At 43.3% G+C, this 13,656-nt stretch overlaps 1 protein-coding gene across 4 annotated transcripts in view; it reads left to right on the top strand.

The window, feature by feature from the left end:
* Positions 1-13,656, top strand: part of Slc23a2 (solute carrier family 23 member 2) — a 151,075-nt gene that overhangs the window by 131,283 nt on the left and 6,136 nt on the right. For all 4 annotated transcript variants that reach the window (XM_045156050.1, XM_045156047.1, XM_045156048.1 and 1 more), the window contains exons 12-15: positions 5,337-5,442; positions 9,902-10,031; positions 10,816-10,953; positions 12,651-12,746. In XM_045156050.1, coding sequence (XP_045011985.1) covers positions 5,337-5,442; positions 9,902-10,031; positions 10,816-10,953; positions 12,651-12,746 — 470 coding nt within the window. The remainder of the gene's footprint in view (positions 1-5,336; positions 5,443-9,901; positions 10,032-10,815; positions 10,954-12,650; positions 12,747-13,656) is intronic.

Raw genomic sequence — 13,656 nt, 5'->3', positions numbered from 1 at the left:
TTAAATATTTTTTTAATTTTTTATTTATTTGAGAGCAACAGACACAGAGAGAAAGACAGATAGAGGGAGAGAGAGAGAGAATGGGCGCGCCAGGGCTTCCAGCCTCTGCAAACGAACTCCAGACGCGTGCGCCCCCTTGTGCATCTGGCTAACGTGGGACCTGGGGAACCGAGCCTCGAACCGGGGTCCTTAGGCTTCACAGGCAAGCGCTTAACCGCTAAGCCATCTCTCCAGCCCCCTTTCTAATTTTTTAATAAAGGCACTTAAAGCTATAAATTTCCCCTCTTAGTACTACCTTCATTGTGTCCCAAATGTGTTGGTATGTTGTGTTCTCATTATCATTTCATTCTATGAATTTTTTGATTTTCTTCTTGATTTCTTCATTTACCCATTCATCATTTAGTAATGCATTGTTTAGTTTCCATGATTTTGTGTATGCTCTATGCTTATCTTGATCCCATTGTGAGCAGATAGAGTTCAAAGAATTATTTCAATTTCCCTGCATTTGTTAATATGTGCTTTGTGTCCTAATGTATGGTCTATTTTACATAATGTTCCATGTGCTGATGAAAAGAATGTATATACTGCAGTATTTGGATGAAAAGTCATGTGTATATCTGCTAGGTCCATTTGTTCTATGACCTCATTTAATCCAGATGCATCTCCATATATTTTTTGCTAGGATGACCTGTCAATTGATGAGAGTGGGTTGTTGAAGTCACCCACTACAACTGTGTTTGGTGTTACTTATGACCTTAGTTGTAATAGTGTTTTTTTGATGAAATTGGGAGCCCCCATATTAGGTGCATATATGCTTAGGATTGTAATGTCCTCCTGTTGGAGTGTACCCTTAATCAATATAAAGTGACCTTCCTTAACTTTCCTAACTAATGTTTTCTGAAGTCTGCCCTGTTGGATATTAGGATAGCTTGTTAAGATATTAGGATAAGCCCCTGCTTGTTTCCTCCGCCCATTTGCTTGAAATACCATTTCTATCCTTTCACCCTAAAATAGTGCCCATCTTTTGTAGAATGATGAGGTTCTTGGAGACAACAAGTTGAAAGATCCTGATTTTTAACCCAGTCTGGTTGGGGTATTGAGGCCATTGATATTGAGTTGTTATTGAAAGGTGTCTTTTTATTTTTGCCATTCTTCTTGTTTTGTAATTCTTCTGGTTTTACCTTTGCTCTCTTGTATTAACTAGTATTGGAGTATGGTTTGTTTTTTTCCAGGTTCCTTATATGTGTACTTTTCTTTCTCTTTAGCATAAAGGATCCTTTCAGGTACTTTCTGTAGAGCTAGTTTTGTCTTTAACTATTCTGTTAGCCTGCTTTTGTTGTGGAATGTCCTTATTTCTCTGTCTATTTGAATGGATAGCTTTGCAGGATAAAGTAATCTTGGTTGACAGTTGGTTTTCAGAACTTGGAATACATCACTCCAAGTCCTTCTGGCTTTTAAAGTTTGTGTTGAGTAATCTGCTGTGATCCTCATGGGCTTGCCTTTGTATGTGACTTGATTTTTCTATCTAACTGCTTTCAACATATTTTGTTTGGTTTGTGTGTTCAGTAGTTTAATTATAATACAGCATGGAGAAGTTCTTTACAGGTTTTGTCTGTCTGGTATTCTAATGGCTTCCTGTATCTGCATTGGTGTCTCTTTCCCAGTTGGGGAGAAGTTTCCTTCTATGATTTTTTTTTTCTATGATTTTGTTGAAAATGCCTATCATGCCTTTGGAATAAAATTCTTTTCCTTCTACTATACCCTGAATTCTTATGTTTGATCTTTTCTTAGTGTCCCACATATCTTGAAATTCCCATTCATACCTTCCTATTAGTTTGTCTTTATCTTTGGTGGACTGGATTAGATCTGCCACCTGGTCTTCTAGTTTAGATATTCTGTTCTCTTCTTTGTCCATTGTACTGGTAAGAGTTTCTAAAATGTTTTTTTTTTTTTTTATTTGACTGACTGTGTTTTCATTATTTCTTTTTTTCTTCTCAATTTTTATTAACCTCTGCCATGATTATAAAAAGTATTCCATGGTAATACCTTTCCTCCTCCCACTTTCCCCTTTGAAATTCCATTCTCCATCATATCCCCTCCTCATCTCAATCAGTTTCTCTTTTGTTTTGATGTCATGATCTTTTCCTCCTCTTAAGATGGTCTTGTGTAGGTAGTGTCAGGCACTGTGAGGCCATAGAAATCCAGGCCATTTTATGTCTGGAGGGAGCACGTTGTAAAGAGTCCTACCATTTCTTTGGTTTTTATATTCTCTCTGTCACCTCTTCCACATTAGACCCTGAGCCTTGGAAGGTGTGATTGAGATGTTACTCAGTACTCCAGTCACTTCTTTCCAGCACCATGATACCTTCTGTGTCGTCCCAAGGCCACTGCCATCTGAAAAGAGACGATTCTGTACCCAAAGTGAGAGTAGCATTAATGTAAGGGTATGAATATTAAGATAAGTGCTTACTGGGCAGTTTGATAAGCATAGTATATACATTTTTCCAGACATCAGCAGGTGTTACACTCCTAGGGCTCATGACTACCCCTATTTTAACTTTTCAGTATCAGGGAGGTATTCCCTCCCATGAAGCAAGCCTCCAGTCCATAGGACAGTTGGTTTTCACCGTGATTGACATCCCACTATTGCACCCGTTGGCTCATTTGGCCTGGCTGGACAATTATAAGGTTTTCAGTGTCCACTGTTGAGTATCTTCACTGGTAGTATCTCTTTCTCCCAATGAACTGCATGTAGAATGGCTTCTTCTAGCTTTCTGTCAGCTGGTCTATATGGAGGAGGTTATCAGCTCAGTTCCAGCAGGATTTCTCAGTGGCCTTGCAGCCCAAGTATGTGGAGTCTTCAGCAATAGGGTCTTACAATCTATTCCTGGTGGGCAACCAAGGGCCTCGGCAATGGCCTATACTGTTTTGGGGTCATCAGGGACCTCCCTGGCCAACAACTCACTGGGATGTATCCCATCCCTGGCACTGAAAATTTCTAGCAATGATCTATGGCTCCTGAGTGTTCCATTGTCCAAAATCAGAGGATTCTGTATGATTTGTTTATATCCTCTTAGATTTTGATTAGCCCTCCTCCACCTGTCCTTTACTCAATCTCTTCCCCTGACCTCACTTTGGGCCTTTTCACCCCCATTAATCTATTATTCTACTTACATATATATAAAATAGCATCCTATTAAGTACCCTCCTCCCTTCCTTTCTCTTTCCTCTATAGCTCTTTTTTTTTTTTTTTTAGCTTACTTGCCTCTGCTACTGAGTTTTTTCCTTCTCACTCCTGATTTTTTTTTTCTTGTAATATAGAGATTTTTGCATCTTGGATTAATTTAATGTTTGGGTTTTCTAATTTTCTGCAGTATTATTAGATGTATCAATCAGTCTGATATTATATATGTTCAGGGTAGGAGCTTAAGGTGCTAAGTGTCGCTTTTAATTAAAAGACTCTCAGCCTATCCACAAAAGTGACCCTAGGTGTTGAGTTTGCCTGTTATGCTAGTATTCTGGTAGGCTGGGTGAAACAAAATGTATGCAAATCCTAAAATGTAACTGAATAATACACACTTTCTGTTAAAACCCCAGCACAGAGTATTTATGCAAGAGTAGGCATCCTGACAAACAGATCCTCTAAGAATGTCAACATCCCTTAAGGATCCTTAAGGATGTGTGTTGCCCCCACCCTTAATCCTGTCATCTGGGAGGTTGAGATTTCTGGTTTGTAGAGGTTTCCAAGGTCAGCTTGTGACTGAGTGAGACATTGCCCCCGTGAACAACAGAAGAGGAGACAAAGGTACTATAAATCAGGAAGCAACAAATGACAACGCCAGAATATACTTATTTAAGAATGGTAAAGCCAACCATCCATCAGATTTAACATATAATTTACCCTGACATGGAAGGTGCAACTCACACTTATAAGTTATATACCAGGCTTATTTGGCTGGTACTGACCTGTTGTAATCCCAGTTACCTTTTGGGATGGCTTTAGTCTCAATTATGCTGTGTGCCTGCTTGTGTCCCAGTTTGCTGTACTGTGGGCTCAGGTAGGCTGGCTGGGTAGGTAGGTCACTGCTCTGATTACCTGTGCTGGGTGCTATTGTAGGTGAGCTCCCTTCCACAGGTCTCTGGTGTTTGCTGGTGCTTGTGCTGGCGGTGGGGGGAAGGGAGGCTGTGGATGGTGGCTAAAGTTCTTCCAGTGGTTCCTGTGATCCTGTTCCTCATGAGCCACTCTGCTGGTCCCTGATGTCCTCCCCTTCACTTTTCTTGAGTTTTTTAAGGAGGCTGTTGTGAGAGGAAAAGCCCCTCACCTGGCTTTTCCTGAGGCTCAGCCGAAGCAGAACTGGTGCAACTGCTGCTGGAGCTGCTTCTGCCTGCTTCTGTTGTTCTGGATCTCTCTTACTTTTCTGTTGTGTTTGATAATTTCTTACATACCTTCACTTTTTGTAGAGTCTATTTTGCTGTTTATTTTTTTTTCTTCCCTAGGCTACTTTGGTTTGGTTCCTATGCTGCCATCTTACCTGAAGTCCCCATATATCAATTTATTAAAAATATTGTATTTTTTCTTTGCAAGTAGTGAGAGATAGAGATGACAGTAAGAGAGGGTATGGGCACACCAGGGTCTCTTACTGCTGAAAGCGAACTCTAGACACATGAGCCACTTGATGCCTCTGGCTTCATGTTGGTACTGGGGATTTGCATTTAGACTACCAGGCTTTACAAGTGAGTGTCTTTAACCATTGAGCCACCTCTCTAGCCTTAATATAGCAGGGTTTTGTTTTTTGTTTTTCAAGGTAGGGTCTCACTGTAGCTTAGGCTGACCTGAAATTCACTATGTAGTCTCAGGGTGGCCTTGAACTCATGATGATCCTCCTACCCCTGCCTCCCATGTGCTGGGATTAAAGGCGTGCTCCACCACACCCAGCCAGACATATAGCAGTTTTAAAAGAAAGATTCAAGTTTACAAAATTGAAAAGCCTTTTCCTGTGATGAAACTGGATTCAAATCAGTATTTTACTTCATTGGACAGTTCATGTTTGTCTGAATCCTAATAGTTCTTCATTTCATGTGAAATGACTTCAAAACAGCTGTGTCTAACGTTCCTTCTCAAAGCTGAAGAACATGGGTGGGGGGGGGGTCTTTTGGACTGTGAATTCGGTTTTAGCAGGTGCAGGGTACGACCTGGTACTCTGTACCTTCCAGCCCTCCCCAGCCGTGCAGAAGTGGCTTTGTAGCACACTGTGGTTTGCAAACATTTAAAACCTGTTTCATTAGTTTCCCCATGAAATGAATGTTTCTCTTTCACTCATTTCTTTACATTTTAGGGGAATTTTCGTTGAGGGACTCTCCTGTGTTCTCGATGGCATATTTGGTACTGGGAATGGCTCTACTTCATCCAGTCCCAACATTGGAGTTTTGGGAATTACAAAGGTACAGATGTTTTTCTAAATAAATGGTTGGGCCTCTATCCATTTCACTGATGAATCTGCCCTGTGCGTGTTCCAACAACACAAAGGAGCTCCTATCCTGGTCATGTTCATTCTCCATCTTCTTGGTTTACCTTTGATGCATTTTTGTTTTGTTATTTTGGCTGACCTTGAATTCACTATGTAGTCTTGGGGTAGTCTCAAACATAGGGGCAGTCCTCCAACCTTTGACTCCTGAGTGCTGGGATTAAAGGCGTATACCATAGCACCTAGCTTGATGAGTTTTTTGAATGCCTGTTTGGAGGCCTCTCCTTATTTGGCCAGCTTAGGTGCAGGTACCTGGGTGCAGTCATTGCTTCCTGCATTCTGTAGGTGCTGAGTGAGCATCTTCTAGCTATGCCGGGCTCCTTTTCCAAGCACTTGGGCATATCAGTGAATAGGAAAATGGGAGTTCATACTCTAGCATCAGAAGACCGTCATCATTTAGAAGAGCAAGTCAGTAAATGACCTAGCCTTATAGCCAGGGTTGTATATAAGGGGAACTTGGAACAAGGTGAATGGACCCAGGAGAGGGTTTCAGGGTGGTCAGGCCAGGCCTCACTGATAGGAGCTGAAGTATAGAGGGAGGGTCCTTGCAGATACTCTGCCAGTGGAAGGGCAGCAGAGGCCAGTGGGGAGAGGACAGAAAGTAAGAACAGGCAAGTCTGATAGGTAAACAAGGACAGGTCACACAGGCTCTGCCAGTGGCCACAGGCACTAAGTAGAAAGGTGTACAATGGGGAGCAACTTAACTGGATTTTTAAAAAAATATTTATTTGCAAGCACAGAGAGAGAGAGAGAGAGAGAGAGAAGCCTGAGTGCACGCGCGTGCATGTGTGTGCGCCCACACACACACACACACACATGGGCACAGGAGTGCCTCTTGACACTGCAAACAACTCCAGACACATTTACCACTTTGTGTATCTGGCTTTACGTGGAAACTGGGGAATCAAACCTGGGACGATAGGCTTTGCTAGCAAGTGCCTTTATTCAATGAGCTATCTCCTCAGCCCTTAATTGGATTAAATTTTTTTTTTTTTACTTATTTGCAAGCAAAGAGAGACAGAAGAGAGAGAGATGGGGTGGGGGGGAGAATGGGCACACCAGGCCCTCTAGCTGCTGCAAATGAACTCCAGATGCACATGCCACTTTGTGCATCTGGCTTTATTTGGGTACTGAGGAATTGAACCCAGGTCATTAGGTTTTGCAGGCAAGTGCCTTAACCACTGCACCATCTCTCCAACCCCATTAGATGGATTTTTGTAAGGGTCACTTTGGTTTCTATGTTGGGAAAGTACCATTAGGAGGCATAAGTGAAAGACTCATTGGGATGTCAATAGTTCTACACCAGAGACTATATCGTTCACTACAGAAAACAACTCATACATCCATGGCAGAATCCTCTTCCAGATGAAAAGTGTGCAGTCACAGTGAGTCATCAGATTGAAGCAGGGCCTGGGCCTGAGTCCTACTCACTTGTCCCTCAGCACACAAATATGTAAGCCTACAAGTGCCCTACCCCAAAACCTTGCTTCCATAAGAATGAGTCCACAGCAGGTCTTTCAACATTATTATGGGCAATTAAGCTTTGTATTCTAGCTGCTTTCACCTAAACAGTATAGTTTGCCAGTATGTGAGGAGTACTGGTTAGCCTACCTACCCGGCATTGAGTATCCTGTAACTAGAGACTGTTAAGACTGGTTCCCCATCCTTTGTGGCTGGAATGAGTCCATCGATCTTTTTACCTGAGAACTTGGCTCAGAAGCCTTCTGTACATGTTTGCTTTCTCAAGCTCCATGCAAGAGTCTATTCCCAGGTAAAGAGAAATCCAATACTAAGTTTGGTTAGTCTTGATTACAAATCCAGGTGAGAAGGAACTGTGTCCATATGGAGTGTGCACATGTGACTTGTTTGTTGGTTTTCCCCTAAGTGGCAGGGCCAGCCAGAGCTCAGCTTCTGGTAGGCCAGTGGTTCCATCCAGCCTGTTACTCCCAGAGAGAGAGAGCCACCTGATGGGCACTTCCTTTGGTGCCACCCTTGTGGTGCTATTGCTGTCCATAGTAAGCAGCATATGTGGTGATCAGGAAGCTGAGGGAAGGGCTATAATGGACATAGGATGGGCATTAGCTGGACCCTTCTGGTTCTGTTTGCTGCAGTGAGCCTGTGTGCATATAGCTGCTTCCAAATGATAGTCATACAGTTGTTGACAGGACTCAGGAAAACAGTTAATCACAGCTCCCTTTCTGTACCTGTTACAGACCTCACATAACTGAGCTAAGGGCACTGAAAGGGATAAAAATAACCCTTCTACATGACTAAGGTGAACTAGGGATTAATAGGAACAATTAATGATTTGAATGGTGCCATCTTTTTTCTAAAAAGCATCTGCTAACACTTTTTAATGAGTGATTGATCCCTTTGGACTTTCCATTAGAGCCACTTCACTAGGCAAAGATGCATCCAGTCCAGGGCAGTATCAGCCCTGGAATCAGGTTTGCATTACCTTGAATCACAAAACTTGCTGCTCTGATAAAAGGCTGAATCAGGTCCCTGTGTATCTTCCTTACAGTAGGGAGGTGGGGCATGCAGCAGAAATGTCTGTGGTCCTAGCCTTGCTGCCAGCCATGGAGAATCCCTGCCCAGAGAAAGGAGACACAGATTTTACCTCACCTGATTCAAAGACTCAGCACAAGCCACTTTTATGTAGAACTCAGTTCTGAAATTCCGGGGTCCAAGATAAACATCCATGCTGTCTAATCAGTAGCCACAGGTGGATGCATAACTTTAAAGTTAATGTTAAAAATTCACTTCCCGGGCTGGAGAGATGGCTTAGTGGTTAAGCGCTTGCCTGTGAAGCCTAAGGACCCCGGTTCAAGGCTCGGTTCCCCAGGTCCTACGTTAGGCAGATGCACAAGGGGGCGCACGTGTCTGGAGTTCGTTTGCAGAGGCTGGAAGCCCTGGCATGCCCATTCTCTCTCTCTCCCTCTCTCTGTCTTTCTCTCTGTGTCTGTCGCTCTCAAATAAAAAAAAATTAAAAAAACAAATTCACTTCCCTGGTTACATTGGCCACATTTCAAAGCTCAGTCATCTCCTGTGATTTGGTGGCTATCAGGGAACAGCACAGCCAAAGAACACTTCTGTTGTCATAGCAATGTTGACTGGACTGTGCTGGTCTGAGCCACCCAACCTGACTTGAGATGTATATGGGAGACAGCCTGTCTCTTCCACAGATCTGCCTGCTCCTGGAAGCTCTGCTCCTTGGCTGCCTTTTATCCATGGTGCATTCTTTGTACCAGAATTGCTAAACTTCTTAGCCAGTGTTGGAGCCAACGGTATCTTTTCTTTCCTCTCCTTTTCTTCTCTTTGTTTTTTGAAGTAAGGTTTCACTATTTGGCCAACGCTTGCCATGTCATGGCTATCCTGGTACTCACTATATACCCCGGGCTGTCTCTTCCCAAATTAGTGTGTTAGCTTATTCCATGAGAGAGACCAAAGGAAGGGCCAGAGGCAGCAGACCAGGAGGGAGACTGTCATGTAGCTCTGTGCTGGCAAATACTGTTTATCCTGCTTCAGGTACACTGTTATTCAATCCTTTAAGAAAACCAAGAAATCTGTCCACTATAGAGAGAAGATTCTGAGACCCAGCAAAGCAAGCTATCAGATGTAGAATGGGCTTTCGAACCAGAAACTAGGCTCCAGAATTTTGTACTTTTTGACCCTATGCTGTGCTGGATTTTGTAGCAAGACACTATGAGAAAAGGAGGTTCCAGAAATATTAGGGGTATGGTTTGATTGACTGGGGGAGATGCAAGGAACATGAGCTGAGGCTTAAGGAGTTCTAGTGGGTTGACTTTGTGAAAAGTAGTATGAAGAATCTGCAAGAGCCGGGCGTGGTGGCGCATGCCTTTAATCCCAGCACTCGGGAGGCAGAGGTAGGAGGATCGCTGTGAGTTCGAGGCCACCTGAGACTCCTTAGTGAATTCCAGGTCAGCCTGAGCTATAGTGAGACCCTACCTCAAAAAAAAAAAAAAATCTGCAAGAAAAGCAGGGTGAGTGAGTAGCTGTTCAATCCAGAAGGTCACCCAGCCAATGATCCTGAAAGAACATTGGAGACCCAGGACCTGAACACAAGTGGCAGCATCCAGAGCATGGAGAAACAAAGGCTGATCCTCACCTCCTTATCCATGGACAAGAAGCAAGGAGTGAGCTGAGCTGATGAGCCAGGACAGAGGAGAGCTTTACTTGGGTTCTCTCTTTATAGTAATTTGTAGTTATTAGGTATTGAGATCAGTCCCTTTTAAGTGAAGGTTTAAAGAGTAATCCAGGCTTGCCTGAGCACTCTGCTACATTTGCCCTGGGCTCTGGGAGACTGGGTTGGAGGGTGGCAGGTGAGACTTTTTCTGCCATTGATGTATTTGCAGGTTGGCAGCCGCCGGGTGATCCAATATGGTGCAGCACTCATGCTGGGCCTGGGCATGATTGGCAAGTTCAGTGCCCTCTTTGCATCCCTCCCAGACCCTGTGCTTGGAGCCCTCTTCTGCACACTCTTTGGTAAGAGTCCAAGCCTCCCTCCTACGAGGATTTGTGAGGAGAGCCTCACGTCAACTTCTTTTTTTTTTTTTTTTGGTTTTTCAAGGTGAGGTCTCACTCTAGTCCAGGCTGACCTGGAACTCACTATGTAGTCCCAGGGTGGCCTCGAACGCACAGTGACCCTCCTACCTCTGCCTCCTGAGTGCTGGTATTAAAGGTGTGTGCCATCCCACCTGGCCTCACATTGACTAATTGTTAATGATGATCATGATGTTTTGGGCAATGTCTTTCAATAAGATTGAAGCTAACAAATTTCCATTTTAAATTGCATCAATGTCTGTGTTGAATTTATGCTAAAGGGAGAAGTATCAAGAAAATGGTGCTATGAAAATTTAGTACCTTTAATTAGAATTTTTATTTGATTTTACTCAGATACAGTTCCCTGTAAATGAGCCATTTAAACCTGCCTACTTTCACAATGGAACTCTGAATTTGATTAGCACCATTCAGTGATAGTCATTGGGACATACTTCGTAGATTTCTCAATTTAATCAAAATTTTCACATAGAGGGAGAGCCAGGAGCCTTGATCGTGTTCTTGATTTAAAGAAAATGTGGTAGGATTAGACCAGTGGTCCTTTGGGTCAGAGACAGTGTGGCTACATTCCAACCCCATACCTTCCCCTTTTCCTACTACTGTACTAGCCCCTTAGCTGGCTTCTGATGGAAGAGAAAGGACAATGGGGAGTCTGCTCTCAGCCACAGGAGTCACTTGTCATGGAGCTGCGTGTTGTTTTTCTCTCCAGGAATGATCACAGCTGTTGGCCTCTCTAACCTGCAGTTCATTGACTTGAATTCTTCCCGGAACCTATTTGTGCTTGGATTTTCAATCTTCTTCGGGCTTGTTCTTCCAAGTTACCTCCGACAGAATCCTCTGGTTACAGGTAGGGAAAACATACTTTTTTTTTTTTTTTTTTTTGGTTTTTTGAGGTAGGGTCTCACTCTGGTCCAGGCTGACCTGGAATTAACTCTGTCATCTCAGGGTGGCCTTGAACTCATGGCGATCCTCCTACCTCTGCCTCCCGAGTGCTGGGATTAAAGGCGTGCGCCACCACGCCCGGCTGGGAAAACATACTTTGAATCTTGGGATGGGAGTTGGAGTTGCAGCCACTGATTCACAAAAAGCTCTTTTCTGAGAGGAGCCTGGAACCTCAGTGTGCTCCTGAACCTTCCTTCATCACTACATCCCTGCTTGATCTCATTTCCTTGGAAGCCCTTGGCCTCCGCAGGCGCTGTCCTATGTCTCTGTAGCGCCTCCAGTGGATCCACGTATCAGCCGCCATGTGGGCACATGAAGTGGGTGCCAAGAGCTGGGTTTTTTTTTTTTTTTTTTTTTTTGGCCTGTTGCTTCTTCTTTGGCTTTGTAAAACTTTTCGATTTCTCAGAATAATGCCATATTAAGTATGTATAATTTCTTAAAACTCAACTGGAGTTGGTTTACAGTGGCTTGAGGCCCTTTTGCACACCCCCCACACACACTCGCTAATAAATTAGTAAAAAAACTATATATATATATTTAAGAAAAAAAGTGAGGGCTGGGAAGAGGTCCTGGTGCACCCATTCCTTCTTGCCCACTCTCATTCTCTCTTTCTTTCTCTCTCTCCTCTTGCAAATAAATTTTTAAAAAAATTAAAAATTTGGGTGTGGTGGCACATGCCTTTAATCCCAGTACTCGGGAAGCAGAGGTAGGAGGATCACCATGAGTTTGAGGCCACCCTGAGACCACATAGTGAATTCCAGGAGACCTTGAGCTAGAGTGAAACCTTACCTCAAAAAACAAAACAAAAAATTGAAAAGGGAAGGAGGAAGGCATTCACAATGTTATTCATTACCCCTATCTAGTTTCTGAAACATATTATTTGCTCCAAAATAAAGCTCCATGTTCTTTGAGTAGTTAATCTTCTTTGCCTCCTCCTTCCTGTCTGGAAACCCTTGCACAGAAACACCTACATTTGTGTTTCCAGGTGATTCCAAATCCAGCCCAGTTGACAGTGCAGAGTCACCATATAGCCATAAATTTCACAAGTATTTTTAATGTCTTTATTATTTATTCACTTTGTAAGTTTTTTGGCCTCCTAATAGTCATTTATTTTAATTAAAAAATATTTATTTATTTGCGAGAGAAAGAGTCAGAGAGAGAGAGAGAATGAATATGTGTGCCAAGGCCTGTGGCTACTGCAAATGAACTCCAGGTGCATCTGGCTTTATGTAAGTACTGTTGAACGTGGGTCCTTTGAGTTTGCAGGCAAAAACCTTAACCTTTTTAAGCCATTTCTCCAGCCCTTGATTTTTTTTTTTTATCTGAAGACCCCACTTCAGTGGCTTCATAGTTCCTTGTAGAGTGGAATATCCCTTTTTTAGAGTCATCTTTTTTGTAGGACATGCCTATGTGTGAAGAGAAATATTGTTGAATGTATGCATAGTAGCTAAAAACACAAGTGTGTTTACATGTGTATGACTAAGAGCTACACTTCATGTGCTCCATTGACTGTGAGAATTTTGTGTGCCTCACTGACCCTTCCTGAGGGAGGGTGGCTCTGTCATAGTTTCAGTGATAACCCTGTGCTGGTTATGTTTCCAGGTATAACAGGAATTGATCAAGTATTGAACGTCCTTCTTACAACTGCTATGTTTGTGGGAGGCTGTGTGGCTTTTATTTTGGATAACACCATCCCAGGTAAGTGATTCATAATTAAACATGCTTATCATTATATGTGTGAGTTCCCTTGATTGGGGCAGAGTCTCGCTATGTAGCCCAGGTTGGCTTCAGGATCCAGTTCCTGCAGCCTCCTCAGTGCTGGGATTACAAGCATGACCCACCATGCTGAGTATGAGATATTTGCCAAACAAAACTGAGGAGCATAAGCAGAGTGCAGTGGCCTGTGCCTGTAAGTACCAGCTACTCAGGAGGCTGAGGCAGGAGACTCCCTTGAGTCCAGGAGTTCAAGTTTAAGGCTAACCTGACATCCTAACCTGAAAGGGAGTTATAAGTAGAGAGGGAAAATATCAGCTCACAGCCATCACTGGCTAAGACTATCCTTAAATTGGTTAAGATGGTGCTCCATACTTTTTTTTTTTTTTGAGGCAAGCCCAACAGATTGCCTTTTTTTAAATGCTACAGTGAGAGAGAGAGAGAAAGAGAGAGAGAGAGAGAGAGATTGGTGCACCAGGTCCTCCAGCCTCTGCAATCGAACTCCAGCCACATGTGCCCCCTTGTGTACATGTGCAATCTTGCATGCTTGCATCACTATGCATCTAGTTTACGTGGGACCTGGAGAGTTGAGCATGAGTCCTTAGGCTTCACAGCAAGTGTCTTAACCACTAAGCCATCTCTTTAGCTCTGGTGCTCTGTAGTATAACTCGTTTTCTTGCTGAATCACTGCCAAGAGGCAGCAGGGCATTTCCACATGTGGTGAGAAGGCAGTGGGATGCCCCAGGTGCAACCAGGCTCCTGCCATCCTTCTCAGCCTGTGCCCAGTGCCCTGCAGTGTCACTTTTGTTCCTGAGTTGCTGGTATTAGCTGGGGCACCTTGACTTGAAAATCCTGTCCTTTAGATAATTTGTTCCCAAGATGAACTTCTAGCTGA

This window comes from Jaculus jaculus, chromosome 8 (assembly GCF_020740685.1).
Source record: "Jaculus jaculus isolate mJacJac1 chromosome 8, mJacJac1.mat.Y.cur, whole genome shotgun sequence".
Lineage (NCBI taxonomy): Eukaryota > Metazoa > Chordata > Mammalia > Rodentia > Dipodidae > Jaculus > Jaculus jaculus.
Note: the sequence above shows the minus strand (reverse complement) of the source record. Positions and strands in the feature narration are given on the sequence as shown.